Source organism: Lissotriton vulgaris, chromosome 1_1 (assembly GCF_964263255.1).
Source record: "Lissotriton vulgaris chromosome 1_1, aLisVul1.2, whole genome shotgun sequence".
Classification (NCBI taxonomy): domain Eukaryota; kingdom Metazoa; phylum Chordata; class Amphibia; order Caudata; family Salamandridae; genus Lissotriton; species Lissotriton vulgaris.
The window spans coordinates 1,274,157,423-1,274,181,233 of NC_141685.1; the positions used below are offsets into that span (position 1 = coordinate 1,274,157,423).

At 45.9% G+C, this 23,811-nt stretch overlaps 1 protein-coding gene across 2 annotated transcripts in view; it reads left to right on the forward strand.

Annotated features, from left to right (window-relative positions):
- The window catches only part of ITGA5 (integrin subunit alpha 5), a 377,970-nt gene that overhangs the window by 306,444 nt on the left and 47,715 nt on the right, over positions 1 to 23,811 (forward strand). For both annotated transcript variants that reach the window (XM_086964803.1, XM_086964795.1), the window contains exon 27: positions 23,093 to 23,212. In XM_086964803.1, coding sequence (XP_086820929.1) covers positions 23,093 to 23,212 — 120 coding nt within the window. The remainder of the gene's footprint in view (positions 1 to 23,092; positions 23,213 to 23,811) is intronic.

Below are 23,811 nucleotides of genomic sequence, written 5' to 3' on the forward strand. Positions count from 1 at the left end.
CGCCACCATGTAGAGTTGGTGGAAGTGGAAGCCATCGTCACTCCGCACGCCCCTGGCAATGCCTACAACCCTTACCATATCCTGTGTTGAATGCCAATGGAGACAATTGCGACAATGCCAGAGTTTCCTGCCCACTTTGTTCTGTACACAATAAGGAGGTAGGTCCTTGGCGGGGCTGAGGGAGGGCTGGACCCTATAAAGTGCAAACCAACAAGCTGTGCCCCCACACTCAATAACTTATTCCAGGGACCAAATGAACAAAACCGTTAAATTTGATCCGGTATATTTATTTATACCTTTTTCTTTAAATCATTATTTCAAAAGCAATTTTGTTTGGCAGTAAACGATACAACATACACAATTATTGACAATGAACTCAAAAAAACATTAACACAATAATATTGACAAACTCTTGTAGAAAGAAGAAAAATTTCAAGTGTAACATCCCACAAATACAACAGTGCTAAACTATAAACGTTACAATTGGACAATTTGGTGCAAACAAATCAAAAAATATACGAAAAAGAGCCAATTCGAAAACAAGAGCAAAACAGCGTAAGGCAGATATAATTTTGAAACACAGTAGATGTATATAATTAGCTCTTGCTGGGTTGCCGACGCGTTTCAAGTTTGGACATGAAGTTTCCAAACTCTCATCAGGGCTCTTGTTATTATTCTGTTGGAATGTAAAAAATAAACCGTTTTAATACAACCAAATGGCCTCTTCTAGGAAAGAAGAACCGTTTGAATAGAATTAAAAGTACCTGGGTATTAGTGTTAGGTTGGCCTGCGCGGGTTTCTATAAATGGACCAAATCCTTTATTCAGGACACAACCAGGGTGACTTCAGTGACAACACCAACCTGGGAAAAGAGGTGTTGTCTATATTTAACGTGTGGTCTCTTGGCCATGGAATAACGACCTGTATTTTATTTACAAACCAAGGTATAATGTTAAAAAAATTCATACCTTCAAAAGATCGATTTAGTGGCCAAAAAAGGGTCTGGGGGCGGAGGGTTGTCTTTTCATGGAATCCTGTATGGGAAATATATACCCATATTATCATGAGGCTAATGCTTCCATAGTAACATGAAAGTTTCTTTTTTTAAAAAAAGGCGAATGTTACATTACATCAAATTGTCCTACCTTTCAAGTTCTTCTGCTGGGAGGCGGCAGAAACTTCTGCCCTGTGCCTGTAAGAGCAACGAGCTAAATGAGTATGGGTTTCTTTTATGTGAACAAAAATTAACCTGGCATTGTGGTACACTTTAAAGATGTCAGCGCGCCGGAATTAAATGTACCTTTAACTTTTGCTGCTAACAGCACTCCTCGCCCCCACTCTGCGGCCCCAGCCGGGGCTGTCAGTAATCGCAGTCACTTTGTTGTCCTCGGAGCCTCGCAATCACGTACCGTCGTAGTCTGAAAAGACGCGCGGTTTGTTAGTCTGCGGGAAGCACCATAAATTTAAATCTCTTAACAACTCGGCAACGCCGTGTATCGCGCTCACCTCTAGACCTTTCTTGTTTACACTGCTTGGATGCAATAATTCTCACTCTCTCGGTGTCAGCTAGAAGTGGCGGCGGCCATTTCTACATATTTAAAGAGAAACTGCTTCGAGGCAGAGGGGTGGGAGGTTACTCGGTCCCAGGTGCATTATGGTATTCGGAGTGCCCAAACTATTGTGATAAAATCAACACCATTCGGAGTTAGTTGTTTGGGAAGCAATGAAAGGCGGATTAAACTTATAGACAATTGTAGCAAAGGGGTACCGAAATTCCCTCATATAACATTCATAGATGAAACACAATAGTGACAACACAACAGTATGGCACAAAGTCTCAGATTCTTGACAGTTCGGACATGTTGTTAAGGCCAGTCATGACACAATTAAATTTCAAAATTAGGTAGGCTTCTTTTTCAAGTAGCATTTTGTCAATGTCAGCAGGGCGCTGTACGTGGCTCATGGTGTGTAGAACAGTCCACTTGAAATCATTCTCATTATGGGACTTTTCGATGAAATGCTCTACCACCGGTGCTGTTAATAGTCTCTTTTTGATCCTTGATCTATGCTGTCCTATGCGGAGATTCACCTGTTGGTTTGTTTTCCCTATATATAGCCTAGGGCAGGGACATATCAGAGCATAAATCACAGTTTTGGTTTTACAATTTGAAAAACCCAGATGCTTCCATTTAGTTCCTTGGTGTTCGAACTCACTGCCTTCAATGGTGCTACTGCACGAGACACAATTCCCACACCTATGGTGTCCCTCTACCGGTTTCATGTCCCACAGAGCTCGGAGATCATGTTTGGGTGAGGGTTTAGGGAGATCTGCTCGCACAATGTGTTGGCCTAAGCTGCGATTTTTTCTGTATGCAAAAATCGGACGTTGGAAGGGGCATTCTAGATCCTCCAACAAGTGCCAGTTCTTAAGGACTGTCTGCCTCAACTTGTGGGTGTCCGGACCAAAAGTGGTCACGCATACCAGCCTGTCCAACTCTTTCTTCTCATTGGTTTGCAATAGGATTTCACGTGGGGTACAGTGTGCTCTCTTGTATGAATTCCTAAGGAGTTTCCTAGGATAGCCTCTATGGATCATTTCATTACAGAATGTCTGTGCATGTTGATCATAGTCGCCAAGTTCCGAACAATTTCTTCGGATGCGTAACATTTGCCCATAGGGCAAATTGGCCTTGAGACTTCTTGGGTGGTAGCTTTTGTGGTGGAGGATGGTATTCTTGTCAGTCGGTTTTTTGAAGAGTGATGTTTTAAGTTTGCCCTCCTCACAGGTGACCTCGACGTCCAAGAACGTCATTTTCGTGGAGCTTGTTTCAATGGAGAATTTGATGTCCGGGTGTCTGTTGTTGATCCAGACATGGAACTCTAAAAGTTCAATCTGGCTCCCCTGCCACAGGAGCCAGATGTCGTCAATGTATCTCCACCATTGAAGGATATTCTTCTTGTAGGGATTATTGTTGTCTACATACAGAGTTTCATATTGTGCCATATAGAGCACTGCCATTTCCGGGGCATAAGGACACCCCATGGCAGTGCCCTTAATTTGCATATAAAACTGGCCATTGAATGTAAAGAAATTCTTCTGTAGAGCAATGGCTGCAAGTTTGAGGATGAATGCAGTAGGCACCCTGTGAGGCCTCTCCCTTTTGTCTAAAACCAATTCAATGACCTCAAGCGCCTCTTCCTGAGGGATTTGAGTGTACAAGGACGTAACGTCCATAGTTGCCATGATCTGTGTGGATGAATCAAACTCAATGCCCTCCACCTTTGTTAAAAAATCCGTTGTGTCTCTGAGATACGATTTTACCCCCGTCAGGAAGGGCTTTAGAAAGAAATCGACATACTTAGATAGTGGTTCTAAGCAGGAATCGACGCCCGATACAATCGGGCGTCCTGGTGGCTCGGCTAGGTCTTTATGAATTTTGGGTAGCAAATACAGAACTGGTGTACGAGGGAATTTTTTATTCAGAAATTCAAACTCTTTGTTACCCAAAAAACCTGCATCTCTCCCTTGTGTTAGAACATCGGAAATCAAACCCTGAATCTGTTTTGTGGGATCCTCATTCAGGGGGCGGTACCAAGTGGTGTTGTTGACCTGTTTTAATCCTTCAGTGACATATTTGTCACGAGGCCAGACAACAACCGCACCCCCCTTATCGGCCTGTTTTATGACAAGGGTGGGATCTTCCTTGAGACTTTGTAGTGCTTGCAACTCGCCCTTACTGATGTTGGAAGGCACATATCCTTTAGACTTTTCCATTTTATTAAAAAAGGATATGTGCCTTCCAACATCAGTAAGGGCGAGTTGCAAGCACTACAAAGTCTCAAGGAAGATCCCACCCTTGTCATAAAACAGGCCGATAAGGGGGGTGCGGTTGTTGTCTGGCCTCGTGACAAATATGTCACTGAAGGATTAAAACAGGTCAACAACACCACTTGGTACCGCCCCCTGAATGAGGATCCCACAAAACAGATTCAGGGTTTGATTTCCGATGTTCTAACACAAGGGAGAGATGCAGGTTTTTTGGGTAACAAAGAGTTTGAATTTCTGAATAATAAATTCCCTCGTACACCAGTTCTGTATTTGCTACCCAAAATTCATAAAGACCTAGCCGAGCCACCAGGACGCCCGATTGTATCGGGCGTCGATTCCTGCTTAGAACCACTATCTAAGTATGTCGATTTCTTTCTAAAGCCCTTCCTGACGGGGGTAAAATCGTATCTCAGAGACACGACGGATTTTTTAACAAAGGTGGAGGGCATTGAGTTTGATTCATCCACACAGATCATGGCAACTATGGACGTTACGTCCTTGTACACTCAAATCCCTCAGGAAGAGGCGCTTGAGGTCATTGAATTGGTTTTAGACAAAAGGGAGAGGCCTCACAGGGTGCCTACTGCATTCATCCTCAAACTTGCAGCCATTGCTCTACAGAAGAATTTCTTTACATTCAATGGCCAGTTTTATATGCAAATTAAGGGCACTGCCATGGGGTGTCCTTATGCCCCGGAAATGGCAGTGCTCTATATGGCACAATATGAAACTCTGTATGTAGACAACAATAATCCCTACAAGAAGAATATCCTTCAATGGTGGAGATACATTGACGACATCTGGCTCCTGTGGCAGGGGAGCCAGATTGAACTTTTAGAGTTCCATGTCTGGATCAACAACAGACACCCGGACATCAAATTCTCCATTGAAACAAGCTCCACGAAAATGACGTTCTTGGACGTCGAGGTCACCTGTGAGGAGGGCAAACTTAAAACATCACTCTTCAAAAAACCGACTGACAAGAATACCATCCTCCACCACAAAAGCTACCACCCAAGAAGTCTCAAGGCCAATTTGCCCTATGGGCAAATGTTACGCATCCGAAGAAATTGTTCGGAACTTGGCGACTATGATCAACATGCACAGACATTCTGTAATGAAATGATCCATAGAGGCTATCCTAGGAAACTCCTTAGGAATTCATACAAGAGAGCACACTGTACCCCACGTGAAATCCTATTGCAAACCAATGAGAAGAAAGAGTTGGACAGGCTGGTATGCGTGACCACTTTTGGTCCGGACACCCACAAGTTGAGGCAGACAGTCCTTAAGAACTGGCACTTGTTGGAGGATCTAGAATGCCCCTTCCAACGTCCGATTTTTGCATACAGAAAAAATCGCAGCTTAGGCCAACACATTGTGCGAGCAGATCTCCCTAAACCCTCACCCAAACATGATCTCCGAGCTCTGTGGGACATGAAACCGGTAGAGGGACACCATAGGTGTGGGAATTGTGTCTCGTGCAGTAGCACCATTGAAGGCAGTGAGTTCGAACACCAAGGAACTAAATGGAAGCATCTGGGTTTTTCAAATTGTAAAACCAAAAATGTGATTTATGCTCTGATATGTCCCTGCCCTAGGCTATATATAGGGAAAACAAACCAACAGGTGAATCTCCGCATAGGACAGCATAGATCAAGGATCAAAAAGAGACTATTAACAGCACCGGTGGTAGAGCATTTCATCGAAAAGTCCCATAATGAGAATGATTTCAAGTGGACTGTTCTACACACCATGAGCCACGTACAGCGCCCTGCTGACATTGACAAAATGCTACTTGAAAAAGAAGCCTACCTAATTTTGAAATTTAATTGTGTCATGACTGGCCTTAACAACATGTCCGAACTGTCAAGAATCTGAGACTTTGTGCCATACTGTTGTGTTGTCACTATTGTGTTTCATCTATGAATGTTATATGAGGGAATTTCGGTACCCCTTTGCTACAATTGTCTATAAGTTTAATCCGCCTTTCATTGCTTCCCAAACAACTAACTCCGAATGGTGTTGATTTTATCACAATAGTTTGGGCACTCCGAATACCATAATGCACCTGGGACCGAGTAACCTCCGACCCCTCTGCCTCGAAGCAGTTTCTCTTTAAATATGTAGAAATGGCCGCCGCCACTTCTAGCTGACACCGAGAGAGTGAGAATTATTGCATCCAAGCCGTGTAAACACCCATACTGCAGCTATGGGTGTCTGTTGACAATACATGGGATTCCCGAAAATTACAAGTTGGAACGTAGGGGAAGGGTGTGAGGACGAGTTTCCTTGCTGATTTTAATGTTGTATTATTGTTGTCTGCGCTGACCAATCAAGCTATCGTGCTGGCTTTAAGTAATACCCTTTTGGGCAAATGGTGTCTTTTACCCACTGAGAACAAGCATTGGCAAAGTTGATAAGTCTCGCCTTTCATTGGTGTCACTTGATCTGTTGACTCTGCCTATGCTTTTTGCCAATGATCTTCCACATAGGCAAAACCAAAAAGATAAATTTTTGCTGCCGCTCAACATCAGCAAAAACAGCTTACGCATGCGTGCTCTATGACGCTCTGGCGGCCCTACCTTTGCAAAGCAGCTTCCGGTCCGGAGAATTAATGTCCTCCAAGTCATTGAATTCGAATCTTGGCAAGGCTGGCTCTGACTTTCACCCTTTTGAGGACGGTAAATTAGGTCACATCTATTGTTTACAGTATTTAAAAACGGAAGGAGTGTGGTATGAAGCGTTATATTAAGATTAATGCATTCTGCCATGCAATTCTATTCAATATTTTTATTAATAGTGATAATGGCCAAAAAAAATTATATTTGAAGATTCAGTTTTTCAGCTGATGTGTACACAGCATCCTGCTCAGACGGTGCTGTTGTGTGCTACATGGTATTGACACTCTTCACACAGTCACATCGGGTGATGAGAAATTTTTGCGCGATGAACAGCCATGTGATTTGGAACACCTTACATGTAGCTTTCCCGGTCATGGGTGGTAGCTCTGCACTGTTGTAACTCAGTGCGGTGTTTTCAGCTTTGATGGGAGGCAGCATCGGGTACTTTTGGTGGTTCTGTTGGGGTTGTTAACTGTAGTTCCTGAGCTGCTTTGACAAAGTCAACTCTCAAAAGCCACGGCCAACCTTAATGGCTCATGCCCAAACCCTAAAGGATCACACTTTCAAAACATTACAAGTTTGCCAGGCCTTTGTAGGCCAGTGCACCTTCCTGTCTCTCTCCCACTCTGTCTCACACACTCTCTCTCACTCTCTCACTCACACTCTCACACACTCTCTCTCTCTCTCTCTCTCACACTCTCACACACACACACTCTCTCACTCACACACTCTCTCACTCACACACTCTCTCACTCACACACTCTCTCACTCACTCACACACACACTCACACACACACTCACTCACTCACACACACACTCACACACACACACACTCTCTCTCACACACACACTCTCTCTCACACACACACTCTCTCTCACAAACACACTCTCTCTCACAAACACACTCTCTCTCACAAACACACACTCTCTCTCACAAACACACACTCTCTCTCACAAACACACACTCTCTCTCACAAACACACACTCTCTCTCTCCTCAACACAAACTCTCTCACACTCTCTCTCACACACACATTTTCTCTCTCACACACACACACACACACACTCTACTACTCAACATTACTCACTCATAATTAGTCACTCTATACTACTCACTCTTTTTACTACTGAAACTAAAAATACACTTTGTATATGTAAGGGTGTGGCTGTGCATGTAAATATGTGTGGCTCTAGGACTATTTACTACTCACTCTCTCACTATTTAATACTCACTCTTTCACTTTGTACTACTCGCTCTCTAATACTCGCTTTCCTAATAACTCTCTCCTACTCACTATCAACTACTCACTCTATTACTTACTCTGTGTGTGGGTACTAATGCAATAGGTCTCGCATATGCAAGCTATTGGCAATATAAATGATAAAGCCATTTATTTATGATTTAAAAAAAAAAGAAATGTCATGAGCAATGCCAATAGCTCTACCTTTAATAATGCAGAGACCATTGCATTGTAAATGCTTGTTCCGTTGGTCTCTGTGGCTTTTATCGACCAGCACTTTTTGAAAGCATCATATTTGAAAGCAGATAAAGGCTTGGATCTGCATCTAATATCCCCCTTTCCCCACCTGGTTTCCGGACTGTTTTAATATCACAATCTCTGACACAGTAACATATCATTGTCCTACTTTCCGTAATTGTATGATGTGAATCCGTGCCAGCCCCCCCCCCCCCTCGAACCTTAAATGTGGGTTTTGAACAACACTGTAAATGTGCCCAGAGCTCCTGTGTACCTGGAGCTCACTTGCCCCTGCAGTTGTGCCAGTTGCCTTAGGGATTGTGCCAGGTGTCCACTTGCCCTGTGATTGTGCCAGGGGCCCATGCACCCTTGCGATTGTACCTGTAACCCACTTGCTCCTGGAAGGGCGAGATTTTGATCGATACCTTATCACTATTGATCTAAAACCCCGATCTGGTCGACTGAACCTTTATTGCCTGTCATTGAGGGAAGAAAGTGCATCTCTTACCAAGTTAGTTCACCCAATAAAGGACTCCGCTCCAAAAGATCACAAACAACTTCTAGCTTTCAAAGGTTTATTATAAGGTTAAGATACGTTGTAGGTACAGGCACCTCAAGATGAGATTCACAAAATACACAGGCCCAACTACATACATGTGCTCTCTGAAAGCCCTCAGACGAGCAACGGAAACTACCAGCACAAGTTCTAAGAATAATAAAGCTATCAGCATTGACACATACTGCGATCTCTCCGTCATTTAAGTTGGAGGGAAAACACAAGTTAGGCTGTCCCCACCCTGCTCTAGATGGTATCCCTACTTAACCAGGTCTCAACCTAACAAAAGGTGTCAGCAGTGAATGACCCCCAAGGGAAGTCACCCACTCTCAGTCTCTTGGTGAAACCCTATAGTTCGCCAATCATGACCCCTCTCTGCCTACCCATCCGCTCTCTAAAGGGTCCTCAGGCTTCTGCTCTAACTCCACCCAGGGGTGCTGTCCCTAATACAAAGAACACAACAACATTTGGGACGCCCCTCGTGAGACGCCCCTCACGTGGTGTAGCTTCTGGCTTTTTCCATGATGAGGCCTTGTGGTTAGAGTCGACCTTGCTTCTCAGACTCTTCTCCGGCCCGCCGATACCCCTCAAAACATTCCGGAACCCTCCTCCATGTCTGGGCCGTCTCCCGAACAAACCTTTATTTATTTCATTTATAATTGGATACCCTTTTCTCTTGCAGACAGACATCTGCAGCCAAAATCCCAATTCTCATAGACTTCCAACAAAAGTTTGCAACATTTCCCGGCCCAGACCAGTATGTGTAAATCAACGTTTAAACATTCCAGCCCTACAACATTTCTCATAATGATTATAGCATTCAACTTCTTTAATTATTAGCATGTTAGTACTCTTATTCTATTTATTCGGTAAACACATCTATAAATCATGGCCTATTAACGTTATTTACTAAAACATTAGTGCAATCCATGTTGTGAAATTGAACCACCTTCCCCCTCCCTTCTAGCTCTGGCCCTGAGGCCTACCTCGTTCTACGTTTAACCGTATGCCATCTTACATTTTAGCAGCTACACAACATGGATTCAGGAATAATCACGTCTACTAAAGTCATATAGTTCACACAGTTTTTCATTAGTTCCACTTCTACTTAAATCTCTATATTAACTACACATTTTAGAATATAGATGTAGATACTATCAGCACTCATGGCATTTCTCTTCATGACTTGTGCTTACTACGTGTAAGTGTGGTGTACTTATACATTTAGGTCAGTTTGCGCTCTCTCAGTTCCCCCCTTTGATGACCTCTCGGGGTCATCATTAACATTCAAACTGCAGTTATTGCTAGCATAACTCGTTTCTGCGTTTCCAGAGCCCTCAGACTCCTGTACTGACTATCTTGTATGGCAGCCAATCTCTGCAGCTGTTCTCTCTGGGCCCTCTCTGACCTTCTTGCTCTGTACCATTGGAATACCCTCACCAATCCCCACAACATGATCCCACAGATCAATATTATGAGGATAGGTTTTAGGATAGACCACACAAAGCTTTTGCCTAAGGTGGTGAGCCAACTTCCAGCTTCACTCATTCCATGGCCCACCTTTTCCCAGACATTTTCTCTACTCAGGTCTTCGATCTCCTTGTGAATATTAGTTATGTTCCTAATAACTTTCTCAAGGGGCTTTGAATTGTCTGGAATGTAAGTGCAACATTCTTGGACCTTCAAAGCCTTACAGACTCCGCCCTCTTTTGCTAATAGGACGTCTAATGCAAGACGGTTCTGGAGAACCATAGCCCTTATCGATTTGCATCTCTCCTTCTACCAGCATTAAGGACTGAGCAGTGCTGGCAGACAACCTGTCTACGACTGTTGCCAGTCGTCTAATTTTAACATCATTAAGGATTAATCCCAAAAGAGGGAACACAGCTCCAAAGACATCTCCCACCATTTCTGCATCTCCTACATCTCTCCTTCCCCTCGATGATGTCTTGCCCTCGATGATCTCTAAGTCTTGGGCATGATATATTTTGGGGAAGATAATTGCCAAGTAACATGATCCATACCAGTTGTCAGGTAGTTTCACGTAGGCATTTCTTCCACATACAAAATATACATTTGGAATCACTTGCATTCCCTTCAGGAAGTCCTTGGTATAGTACTCTAGATTGAAAGCATGTTCACAGCTAACTTCTCCCACGTATACATTTTCATAATACGTTTTGGCTCTATGAAGACATAACTTTCCTCTCTGCGTTCTATCTAAAGCTATTGGACCACTACTACCCTTTCTCTTGTGTGCCTTCTCTTCCTCGGTCCAATCCGTTTTCCATTGTCCTGATTTTTTCAAAATCTTTTGTCTCCTATTTCGATCATCCACCTGCCCTATGAACTTCTTCTCGACTTCTGACACCTTGCATGTCAGGTTATTTCTACGGGCATGTGAAGTATCTAAGGTAATCCAAGGAATGAAAAACTTTGCCAACCTGTCTTCACTTTTCCAGTAGTCCCATTTGTTCATCTTTTTATAATTTGGGACTTCTGGTAACACTGCATCGTAATTGGAGAAATAGTATTCAAAACTATCTCTCCCATAAAATATACTAAGCAACAAGCTACATGTAATGCCATATGTCAGCGGGAGGTGATGATATCGAATGCCTTCATCTACAGACGCCGGCAACTGCATGCAGACATAGCAGTCCTTGACTTCCATGGCATCCACGTATTCATACAAAAGTTTAGCATAAGCATTTGACCTAAAATCTCCTTGGGACTCATCTACGTGTAACCTGCGGGCTTCTGCAGCTAATAACGCTTTTTCTTGTGTGTTTTCCCCTTTCTCCCCAGCAACGGTGGGTGTAAGCGCCTCTACAGATTTCACATCGGTTACCTTTGCCTCTTCCTCACATCCCTCTACATAAGAGACAGTTACCACTAAAGCTATTAATATTATCACTCCTACTATTAGTGTACCTATTATACATTTCGCTCTGTGGTTCTGGGTGCCGGCTTCCATTTCGTCAGACAGTATGGCTCTCTCGTAACTCAGCACAAAGTTCTTTTCTTTTCGTTCCTTTACAGTCTCTTTTACTCCTCTTGTCTTTAGAACCACACAACTGGAAGCTGACAACCTTCTTCGCAAAAGTTCTTTATAGTCCAATACAGACAACCCTAGCCCTTCTCCATCAACTCAAGGGAAAGTCCCTACGATTCTCTGCTTCCTGGGCGCTAGGTAATCTTCTTTTCTTCTCGCTTATTTACAAAGTCTTTTAAGCATCTACTATCAGCCGATTGCCGGCAGCTTCGACAGCAAAGTTCAATATTTCCATACGAAGATTGTGCTCTTCTTGGTCTGTTATCTTTGTACCAAAATCGGGGAATTGCAATTCTGTGAGAAACATGTGCTTTAACTTGCTGAGGCGGGGAGGTCTGGGGAGCATGAATGTCAGTGACCCTTCTTGTTCGACTCCGGGTACTAACAGTCGTATTTCCACTGTGACGATGGGCTCAGAACTGGACACCACCACCGCTCGGATCCTCCCGGTCTCCGGTTTCAAAGACATTTGTCGCCAGATATGTCCACTCAGGGGTGGAGTATCTTCTGTTAGGCACACGCACTCTTCTTGACCTCCTCAAGTTCGGTGCTTCAGCGCCCTGAGCACCTTCTTCCGGGTCTGAGTCCTCTGATATCGGAGGAAGGGTTCTCTCTGGAGTTGACCTCAGACTAGAGCTTCTTCTTTGCGGCCAATCAGCTTCTCCACGTACCCTTCTACTCCTTCTCCTTCTTGCCGGTTCACGCTCTCTGTCAGACCTGTCAGTGTCTGACTCGTACTCCCAGCTACTTTCTCCTTCAGTAGCGTCGTCTGTTTCGCTGTTGTACTGACCGTCCTCAGTTTGGTCAGACTCGTTCCCTGCTTCCGCTGGCACCTCTACAGCTTGGCTGGCCCCCTCTATGGCTTCTCGGTCCGCAGCTGGACGTCTATCCGAGAGAGGAGCTGTTTCTTCCAGAGGTGCTGGAACCCTCCGCGTATGCGACGCGTGGATCCAGTTGGGCAGGCCTCCCACCTTCACAGCCGTGTTCGTGATCAGGATGATCTGGAAGGGCCCACGCCAACGAACATCCAGGCAGCTTCTTCTCACGTGTTTTTTCACCAGGACCCAGTCCCCAGGAAACAGGTCATGACACGGGCCCTGGCATGATGGAACCTCGACAGCCTGCACCTGAAGGGACACAGAATGAATGGCGTCAGACAGCCCCTTACAATAGTCCAGGATCATATCATCTGTGATATTTAACAGTGCAGTAGTTGGGACAGATGGCAACCTCATTGCTCTCCCCATTAACACCTCATGTGGTGACAGCCCCGTTCTTCTGTCTGGGGTACTACGAAGGCTCATAAGGACCAATGGCAGAGCGTCAGGCCAACTTAGGGACGTTGAGGAACACACTTCGGCAATTCTGGCTTTGATCGTGCCATTGATCTGCTCCACAATTCCTGAGGCTTCTGGTCGGTAACTGCAATGCAATTTCTGATCTATGTTCAAAGCCACACAAATCATCTTCACAAGCTCGCTGTTGAAATACGTTCCCCTATCTGATTCCAAAGAGGCCGGCACCCCGAAGCGCGGAATAAGCTCCCTAAGCAGTAACTTGGCTACTGTGAGGGTGTCGCACCTACGTGTAGGGTATGCCTCAACCCATCTGGAGAATACGCAAACAACCACCAAGACATAGCGGAGGCGGTTGCACCTTGGCATTTCAATAAAATCTATCTGCATTCGATTGAATGGACCTCCTGACCTCCCAATGTGGCTCAGTGCAACTGGTGTCTTTTTCCCTACATTCAACTGCTGACAAGTCACACAACGCTGGCACACTGCTTCGGCTGCTACTCTGAACTTAGGGTTGTACCAGGTCTGTCTAAACACTCTCAGCATAGCATCTCTTCCTAAGTGGACAGGACCATGTATTTGTCTGGCCATTGGGCTCCCCATCTCATTGGGCAACACTGCTCTGCCATCTGGTGAGACCCAGAAATGGGCCTCACCCACCACACATCCTGCCTTTTCCCACGTTTCTTTTTCAAAATCAGGAGCATTTTCTTGCATGTTTTTCAGTTCGTCCCAAGTATCAACAGTTTCTAATATCATGGCTAATTCAGTCCTTACATTTATTCCACCCACTTCCACCTCCGTGAAAGAGTACCCTTGTTCTGCGCAATACCGCGCGTCTTCGTCGGCATATCTATTGCCTTGTGACACGAAGTCCATATTTCTGGTATGTGCGGTGCACTTCACAACTGCGATACCTGCTGGACATTGCAACGCCTCTAACAACAGGCGCACAAACTCTCCATTGCGAATGGGAGAGCCTGAAGAGGTCATGAAACCTCTTTGAGACCACAACTGCCCGTAATCATGAACTACCCCGTAACCATATTGGCTGTCGGTGTATATGGTGACTCGGATTTGATTGCTTGCCAGGCAGGCACGCGTCAGGGCAATGATCTCGGCTACCTGTGCGGAGTGTACTCCTTCCAGGCATCCAGCTTCCACAACTCCAGTAATTGTACAAACAGCGTAAGCTGCTCTCAACTGCCCAACTTCGTCTCTTACACATGAGCCATCAACAAAGAAAATTTCGTCTGGGTCAGTCAGTGGCTCATCTACGATGTCGGGTCTTGGTTTGGTGCATAGTTCAGTCACATCGAGGCAGTCATGGTCTGTACATTCATCATCATCCTCAATATCGTTTGGGAGTGGCATCAAGGTGGCAGGATTTAAAACAGAGCATCTCCTGAGGGTCACGTTCTCTGCAGCAAGAATAACTTGCTCATAGCGCGTGAGCCTGCTGTTGGTCAGATGCTGGGTTTTGGTCCTGGTCATTAACAATTCAACAGAGTGGGGCACATGCACCTCTAACGGGTGCCCCATGACAATGTTCTCACATCTCTCAATGCTGACACCTGTTGCGGCAACGGATTTGAGACATCCGGGCAACGCTGCGGCTACTGGATCTAAAGTAGCCGAGAAGTAAGCGACTGGTCTACGGGCATTCCCATGAATTTGGACCAACACAGACAGCGCGCAACCCTCTCTCACAACAATAAAGCAAGAATGGTTTATCGTAATCTGGCATTCCCAAAGCCGGAGCACGACATAGGTCCTCTCTCAGCTGTAGGAACGCCATCAAACAGTCCTTGTCCCATGGTACCGGATCACTCACCTCCTTGTGCGTCAGTTTTTGCAAGGGCTTTGCTTTCAGTGAAAAGTTTGCAATCCACTGTCGGCAATATCCCACCATCCCTAGGAACATCCTGACTTCTCTCTGTGTTTTAGGCGCATTCATTTTCATGATGGCCTCTATCCTGTCTGGTGACACTTTTCGTTTACCTTTCTCAATTCTGTGTCCCAAGTACTGCACCTCTGTCAGGCAGTACTGCAATTTTCCCGGGGACACCTTGTGGCCATTCTCAGCTAGGTGATTTAACAATGCAATAGAGTCTTCCCTGCAAGCTTCTTCTGTTTCTGACGCCACAAGGAGGTCGTCTATGTACTGGACCAGAACTGACCTCTGGGGCAGCACTAGACTTTCAAGATTTTTCTTTAGAAGCTGGTTAAAGATCGATGGGCTCTCTGTATACCCCTGAGGAATACGACACCATGTTAGGACGCGACCTTCCAGCTTAAATGCGAAAAGAAAATGGCTCTCTTCGTCCAAAGGGATCGAAAAGAAAGCCTGGCAAAGATCAATTACAGTGAACCATTCTGCTTGGAACGGTATCTGAAACAGTATCACTGATGGATTCGGTACCACTGGACAACACGAAACGACTATGTTATTAATCTTTCTGAGGTCCTGCACTATCCGGAATTTCCCATTTGGTTTCTGCAAACCCATAATCGGGGAGTTACATGGACTACCCACGATTTCCTTCAGTATTCCCTGTTTAATCATGGACTTGATCACGGGTTTTATGCCTGCAATCGTTTCTGGAGTCAATTTATATTGAGGTGTTCTTGGAAACTCAGCATGCGGTTTCACTACAATTTTCACTGGGTCCACCCCTTTCACCAACCCAATCTCTTCCCCAGTGAAATCCCACACTTCTGGAGCTACTGTCTCTCTCAGATCCCAGGGGAGCTCATCTACTGTCAGAGTGGGATACAACTCCACACACATCCTGGAATTTGCGACTTTAAAGTCAGCATCATCGTCATTAGTCAATACCTCCACTCCCTGTGGTGTGCAGTATATGGTGCAATTTAGTTTGCACAAGAGGTCTCTTCCTAGCAGACATACAGGACTAGAATCGCAAACCACAAACTGGTGCTCATCACTGTACTTCCCTATTTTCACCTGCACGGGTTCAGTCAGAGGACTGGTCATCCTCTTGTTAGCGACCCCCACCACTTGTATGGTCTCTCCAGACATGGGCAGGCCTGGAACTGCGGCTGATCTGATCGTGGATCGAGTGGCTCCTGTGTCCACTAGAAATGTCGTGGGGAACCCTGCCACTTCGGCCTCAACATAGGGTCTCCTCTGGTCTACCTCCAAAGCTGCCCCGAGGGTGCAGTCATCCCTTTCCACCCTCTCTCCAGTTAGTGGGTCCACATAATAGCACTCCTCTCCTCCTACAAACAGGGGCATCTGTCTATAGGTCCTACCCATAGTCCCTACTCTGGGTGGCTGCGGGAACTGGGCTCGGGGAGGAGGGCCCCCCCCTTTGAGCACCTTTCCCTGGTATGGCGTTACCCCTCTTGTAGGCGCACTCTGGGTCTCTTCCTCTTCTACCTCTTGGTCTCCTATCTCTACATTATAGGGACACTCGCGTTTCAAATGCCCCACCTCGTTACACTGGTGGCACCTAGTTGTTTTCTTTAAGGCAGCTATATCTATCCTGGGTCTAAAGGTGGAGTTCTCCTCATTGCCCTTGTTCTGACTGTACTGTTTCTTTCCTCCAGTGCCTGTTCCTGGTTGCTGTTGCTGCTGTCCCCCCTTCCCTGCTGCCTGCATCTGTACCACCATCAGTTTCTCCTTTAGTTTCTTTGCCTTGGAGTCTATCATCACAGCAGTACCTGGCATACCTCAATATTTCGTCTAGGGGTTTATTTTGCCAACAAATCAAGTGTTGCTGTATCATTAAACTAATATCCGGTCTCAGGCCCAAGACGAACTTGGACACAAATTGCCCTATGTCCTTTGGATCCATTACATCCAGACCGCTATACTGTTTAAACGCCTTCAGCAACCTCTCATAGTATTCGTGAACCGTCTCTTTGGGTTCCTGTTTTGTTCGGTCAATTTTGACCCAATCTATGTCTTGCATTGGCACTTTATCTTTCAGCCAAGTCATTACTCTCTCGAATTTTGCCATCACACTCTCGGACGGCCCATTGGTCTTAGCATCTCTCTCTGGCTCTGTGGTGGGCCACTCAGCGCTAACCTTGCATGCGGTCCACAAATCTCCTGGCACTACAATGTCAAACAGCGTGTTCAAATCTATCCATAGGACCTTTGAGATTTTTACGAATCTCTCAACTTGCTTATACCACTCCACTGGGTTTTCCCGCAGTTTGGGGAAGGAGGTGGTAAAAGCAGCTAAATCTCCCCTACTCCAAGGGACGTGGACATAGGTCCCATTTGCGACTTCCCTCAAAGGGTATGCCTCTACTCCCTGCTGTCTTCCCGGTGTCATACCAAGTGTGCTTCTCCGGACGGTCCCTTTCTTGGACCACCTCTCTTCCCACTTATCTAGGGCCCTCCATGTCCTTATTCCAGTGATCAGCTCCCTTATATGTGTTTTCAATCCGATGGTTCTCCTCTCATCTAGGTCTCGGTCTGAGTAATGTAGCCTGTGGTTGCCCTGTAATGCTTTGGTTCTTGACAGGTCCACCATATATTTGCCTGCTAGTTCTACCAATTTCTCATGGATTGCCCTCGCCTTTCGAGTTACGTCTTTTGCCATGAACAGAATTTCATCCTGCTCATACATTTCCATTCTTTCTAAGGGCAGGGTACCGTCTACCATGTCATCCAGATCTGACCTTAAGCTGGAGACATCGAGTCTTTTGGCTTTTATCTCGGCTCGCAATAACTCCTTCGAGGGAGGTTCGCAGGTTTCTCTCCCATCCCAACTCCGAGCCCTACGTTTGGGTTCAGAAGAGCTGGGGAGTATTCTCCCTTGCTCCCATCTCGCCAGGTCCCATGCTCGGCCATCCGATCTTGGAAGGTGATGGAACACGGGCCTGTTACCCCCTATCTTACCTTGTCCATTCTCTCTCTCTTCTCTCTTTTCACAGTAGGACTCTCTGCTATTCTCCCTTCGGTCTCCATTCTCTCTTGGCCTAGTATCACTCAGTATCTGATACGATCCTTCCTGGTTTCCCATATTCCCTGGACTGCGCTCATGTCCATCATCACAGGGACTATGGTGCGACCTCTCGCAACTCTCATTCTGTTCTCTGTTGCCGGGCACACAGTGGATACACTTAAAGCTGTCTCTGTACTCCCGAGCCCTCCTCTCTTCATCACTACGTATTGGGCGAGACACCCCCCCGCTTCCTGGGCCCCCGTTTTCCAGGTCTGCTCTACCTCCACTCCGGGCCCAATGGGTGACTCCCCTCCTATCCTTTTCCCTTCCTTCCCACTCCGGGCTACTCTCCTCCGCCCCACAGTGAGTCCGGGCTCTGCTATCTTGACTTTCTCTTCCAGCTTCCGCAGCTATGATGGTCTTGTGAGCCTCAACTGCCTCATCCCACTTCTTCATGTACTCGTTTAACTCCTGAAAGGATTTCCGTCCTGATCCCCTCATATCCTCTGGCCATCTATGGCCCCCCGGATCGCCTGCTGTGTGTACTGGGGTGCTCCACTCTCTTGGTATCGGCAACTGGCTTGGGGAGTTGATCGTATCATTCCCCCTTGCCATCTTTGCTCTTTCTCTGTCCCTCCGTACCCGTTCCTCCCCTCTAGCCCTCTCTGGGTCATATATCGATATTATAGGACCTATGGTAACAGGTACCTGTAGTGCATCGGGTAATGCGTAGGATGTGGCACACTCCGTCTCTGGCGCCCTTTGCACCACAAACCTCCCGACTACCTGCTGCACCTGGCTAGGCTGGGACAGTTCTTTCTTTGCAGCGGGATCCCAATCGGGACCGGGAAGCGGCCCATGCTCTCCTGCATTGCCCCCCCCTTTCTCACTATTCTCGACATCTCCCCCTGCTCTGTTATACGGGGGTGGCCTGTCTGTCAATAATCTGTTTATCAGGCTGTCCTCTGTCTCACTCTCGTCGTCTTCTTCTAGGGGGCTTTTGTTCCCGGGCATCTCTAACACCGGATACAATTTATTTACTTCCAAGTTATGCACCCTCCATCTTTTAGCATCCGCATCCCACTTGGCATCCTGTACTGCCCTTACCGAACGTTTCACCCTTTCTTGCCGTCTGTTCATGTTCTTTTCGTGCGCTGCCCTAATCCACGCATTAAGGGCTTCAAACTGGGTCGGTCTAGGCAAGGGTCTCGTTGAGGTCATAATTGCTTTTAATCTGTGTAGCACCTCTAATCTGAACGTCCCGTACTTCGGGAACGTGAGTTCCTCATTTCCGTCTGTAATCTTACTCCACTCTGAGATCCACAGAATCGTATGCAGCCCAACATGTGTCCCCATATAACAAGCCGGCGTACCCTCCGGCGGGGCTTCTTCCCCTTCATACGATCCCCGCCGCTCTTTCCTAAACAGCGCTCTTAACCATTTAAAACACTTCATAATTACGCGCACGATTTCCAGCTTGAATACTCTGTTTACTTCCTGATGACAATCCACCAATCCTAGCGCGGCTTTGCTAGCTGGCCTATCGCAGCGCGGTCTTTCACCGGCCGGCCAATCCCAGCGCGGCACTTTCTGTCGTCACTAGTCTCCGCTTCGCAGCAGCACCCCTCCTTTCTCAGCTCTCCTCGCGGTCATGCATGCGTCCCATTCATACTCTGAAAAATGACTACTTCCGACCAAGCGGTCACTTCCCTCGACTGTACGTCCACAGTCTATCTGTAATTGTCAACACAACTGACGAGATGTCTATCGTCTCTCTGATAGGTTCTTTACACACACAGTAACTTCCGTCCAGCGTCCGTTACTCACGCACTCACTCTTACGTTCCCCCTATCTCGGTCCTTCGGGTGATCAATGGTACCTCATGACCCCCCTTCACACTAGTTGACAATTACTCTGGGTGTCCGGCACACCCGAACCACTTAAGCTCTCCTTGAACTTAAGATTTCCACCAGTTGTGCGCGCTCACAACCTGTTCCACAGTCTCTCTACAGTCATTCAACTCCGCCAGACATTACAACATAGATACAACACAAAAACACCGCAATCTAGCACGCATGACCCTTTATACTCACTCTCGACCGATACTGCTGCTTTTTCTGTCTCACGTCATCCGGTCCTTCTTCGGCGGGCGGTTCTTCCGATCATCGATCTCTAGGGGCCTTGGGGTAATCTAACCTGGCCTAGATCACCTTCCTCAAGAAGGCAACCATCCTCTATAGCTACCAACTGGAAGGGCGAGATTTTGATCGATACCTTATCACTATTGATCTAAAACCCCGATCTGGTCGACTGAACCTTTATTGCCTGTCATTGAGGGAAGAAAGTGCATCTCTTACCAAGTTAGTTCACCCAATAAAGGACTCCGCTCCAAAAGATCACAAACAACTTCTAGCTTTCAAAGGTTTATTATAAGGTTAAGATAAGTTGTAGGTACAGGCACCTCAAGATGAGATTCACAAAATACACAGGCCCAACTACATACATGTGCTCTCTGAAAGCCCTCAGACGAGCAACGGAAACTACCAGCACAAGTTCTAAGAATAATAAAGCTATCAGCATTGACACATACTGCGATCTCTCCGTCATTTAAGTTGGAGGGAAAACACAAGTTAGGCTGTCCCTACCCTGCTCTAGATGGTATCCCTACTTAACCAGGTCTCAACCTAACAAAAGGTGTCAGCAGTGAATGACCCCCAAGGGAAGTCACCCACTCTCAGTCTCTTGGTGAAACCCTATAGTTCGCCAATCATGACCCCTCTCTGCCTACCCATCCGCTCTCTAAAGGGTCCTCAGGCTTCTGCTCTAACTCCACCCAGGGGTGCTGTCCCTAATACAAAGAACACAACAACATTTGGGACGCCCCTCGTGAGACGCCCCTCACGTGGTGTAGCTTATGGCTTTTTCCATGATGAGGCCTTGTGGTTAGAGTCGACCTTGCTTCTCAGACTCTTCTCCGGCCCGCCGATACCCCTCAAAACATTCCGGAACCCTCCTCCATGTCTGGGCCGTCTCCCGAACAAACCTCTATTTATTTCATTTATAATTGGATACCCTTTTCTCTTGCAGACAGACATCTGCAGCCAAAATCCCAATTCTCATAGACTTCCAACAAAAGTTTGCAACATTTCCCGGCCCAGACCAGTATGTGTAAATCAACGTTTAAACATTCCAGCCCTACAACATTTCTCATAATTATAGCATTCAACTTCTTCTTTAATTATTAGCATGTTAGTACTCTTATTCTATTTATTCGGTAAACACATCTATAAATCATGGCCTATTAACGTTATTTACTAAAACATTAGTGCAATCCATGTTGTGAAATTGAACCACCTTCCCCCTCCCTTCTAGCTCTGGCCCTGAGGCCTACCTCGTTCTACGTTTAACCGTATGCCATCTTACATTTTAGCAGCTACACAACATGGATTCAGGAATAATCACGTCTACTAAAGTCATATAGTTCACACAGTTTTTCATTAGTTCCACTTCTACTTAAATCTCTATATTAACTACACATTTTAGAATATAGATGTAGATACTATCAGCACTCATGGCATTTCTCTTCATGACTTGTGCTTACTACGTGTAAGTGTGGTGTACTTATACATTTAGGTCAGTTTGCGCTCTCTCACTCCTTCAATGGTACTTGGTGCCAGTGTGCCCCCATGATTTTGCCTGGAGCCCATTTGTTCCTGTTATTGTGTCCAGAGCACCCTCGCCCAAGGGGTTCCCTTGCTCCACTGATGGTGACCGCAACCTCTTTTCTCATATGTGATTGTGTCCAGACTCCCGAGCCAATGTGACCAATGTGATTTTCCCAGAGCCCACTTGTCCTGGTGATTGTGTCATGGTTACCCTTTCCTTGCCCTCTGGTTTCCCTTGGAGTGAGTCGAAGGCCCTTGGTCCTAGAGGCGGACCGGGCGCCATCAGCCCCTTCGAGTTTGGCGAGTGTGAGTTCTTAAGGCCCCCTGGCCCTCAGAGCATGCCTGGGGGTCCCTTGCCCCTTGTTGTGTGCCTAGAGGACCTGTCCGCTTCCTTTGAGTGTCTGCAGCGGCCTTCAGTTGGAAAAGAGCAACACCTGCTTTTTAAAGTGAAGCGATTATGCCTACGGTGGTGTGTCGTGCTGTCTGTAAATGGCTAATTACGCACGTCTTTACTGAGGTTACTGCTGACATTAAGTGGTTTCTGTCAGAGGACGTCTTCAGAAAACCTTTCTTCAGGAACGCACGCGCCCCGCTTTGAAGATTCACTTGTGATGTTTGAGGCTGTGGCGTTTCTGTGTTGAACTGTCTGATCTTTGTTCTCGGTCAGGAAGGGAGGCGGAGTCCTTTTCAGTTCAGTGATGCAATTTCTGGAGAGAAGGAATGTCGAGCACACCCAGTTTGCCTCTTTACTGCCTGCTGTAGCAACAGCACAGGGTTATGCTTGCTCCTGTCTAACCGACAAGAATAGAAGATTAAGAGACAATTATTTAAATAAAGTCTTGTTTAAGATGGGAGAATAATTCATAAGCCATCGAAACGAGTCTACGATGAGGGTCACACAATTCAAGGAATTACCCAGAGCAATCAAATATTTCGAAATTTGTGCAATATTGATTGTTGGGTTCTTTATATTCTTATATCTTGTTCCGGGATGTGTTTAAGGATTTGACAAGAGGTTAGGTCAAACTTCCATATTGTCTCTTTTTATGCGGGCCATAAGAAGAACTAGGATTACTAGTTAGATAGATTTTGGCGTGTGATGAACTATTAACTGTTATTTTTTGTTTCATTGATCTGAATTGTTTTTATATATTTTTAATGAATTGTTTTCTTGTTTTATGTAGAAAGACGTGTATCTTTCACTTTTTAAACTTTTTTTTAAATAAATATGTATGAGTATAGCAATTTGTGATTATGAGTGTTTTAGTTCAACTACTGCATATGTATTACTATTTATAGGTTACGGGAATCGTGTTTTCTCCTTGGTTTAATACCCTATTTCCCCTGACTTTCTTTCAGGGGTTCCTCTCTTTGTCTATAAACCACACTCTACTGCTACATAACTGTCCTTCGAAGCTTTTCTAAAAAAAAAGTTTTTTATATTTTCTTCTCTCTTGCTGGATTGAAGTTAATGTATCGGCACCCTTTTTGTGAAGCACTTCTCAAGTGAATATTTTATTTTCGGTTTACTGCGAAGCTGAGAAAATCTCTAGTCCCCACTAAAGTTCTTCATGCAAGCCCCCCTATTGAAGAGATGACCTTCTTTTTGAACGGTTGTCCGCTGCATGCCGTTTGTATTACTGACGCCCCTCCTTGCCTCTCACAGAGATGCTCCCAGCAGAAGGTCGAGTGCTTCAAGCTGCGCTGTCACGTGGGCGCGCTGGAGAAACTGCAGCGGGCTATACTCACCGTCGACTTCCGGATTATGGCTGAAACCTTCTTGAATGTGAGTATTTTGTCCCAAGCCTGCCCACAAGAGAAGTTTAACGATTCTCTAGATGTACAATGTGAAGGAAATGAGAAGCTGCCGCACCTTGTCTGTTCTGCATTGCTTTAAATGGGAAAACATAAGTGCAGGTACTCATCAATTTAAGGAGTGAATGGAGTGAGGGCAATTGTGAGGCGGAGCTTGGAGGCAGGCATTTAATGGGAGCCACATTTTCGTAGTGCCAATTGTGCTTGCTAATCCAGAAATATTTCTGCTATCTGTAGAGTATTTGGTTTTTCCTCCCATGCGCAAAAGGTTACATGTATTATTGTGGGAATGTCGTACCAATGCAGATTGTCTCTGAGCCTAGGCACATATGGCACATAAGTCATTTGCCCAGAATCACAGGATGTTGAGCTGAAGCTGGGACTCAAACCCATTCCATAGTTCCTTATTAGGCAGCTCTAACCCTAACATTACATCCTTTCAATTTTCCTATCTGGGAAAGATGCCTCACAGTCTTTGCAAACATAACCCCCCCCACCAAGGCCACTTCCCATGCACACTACAGAGAAACCACTGTCTTCCTAGTGGAGACACACAGAGCCAACAAGTCA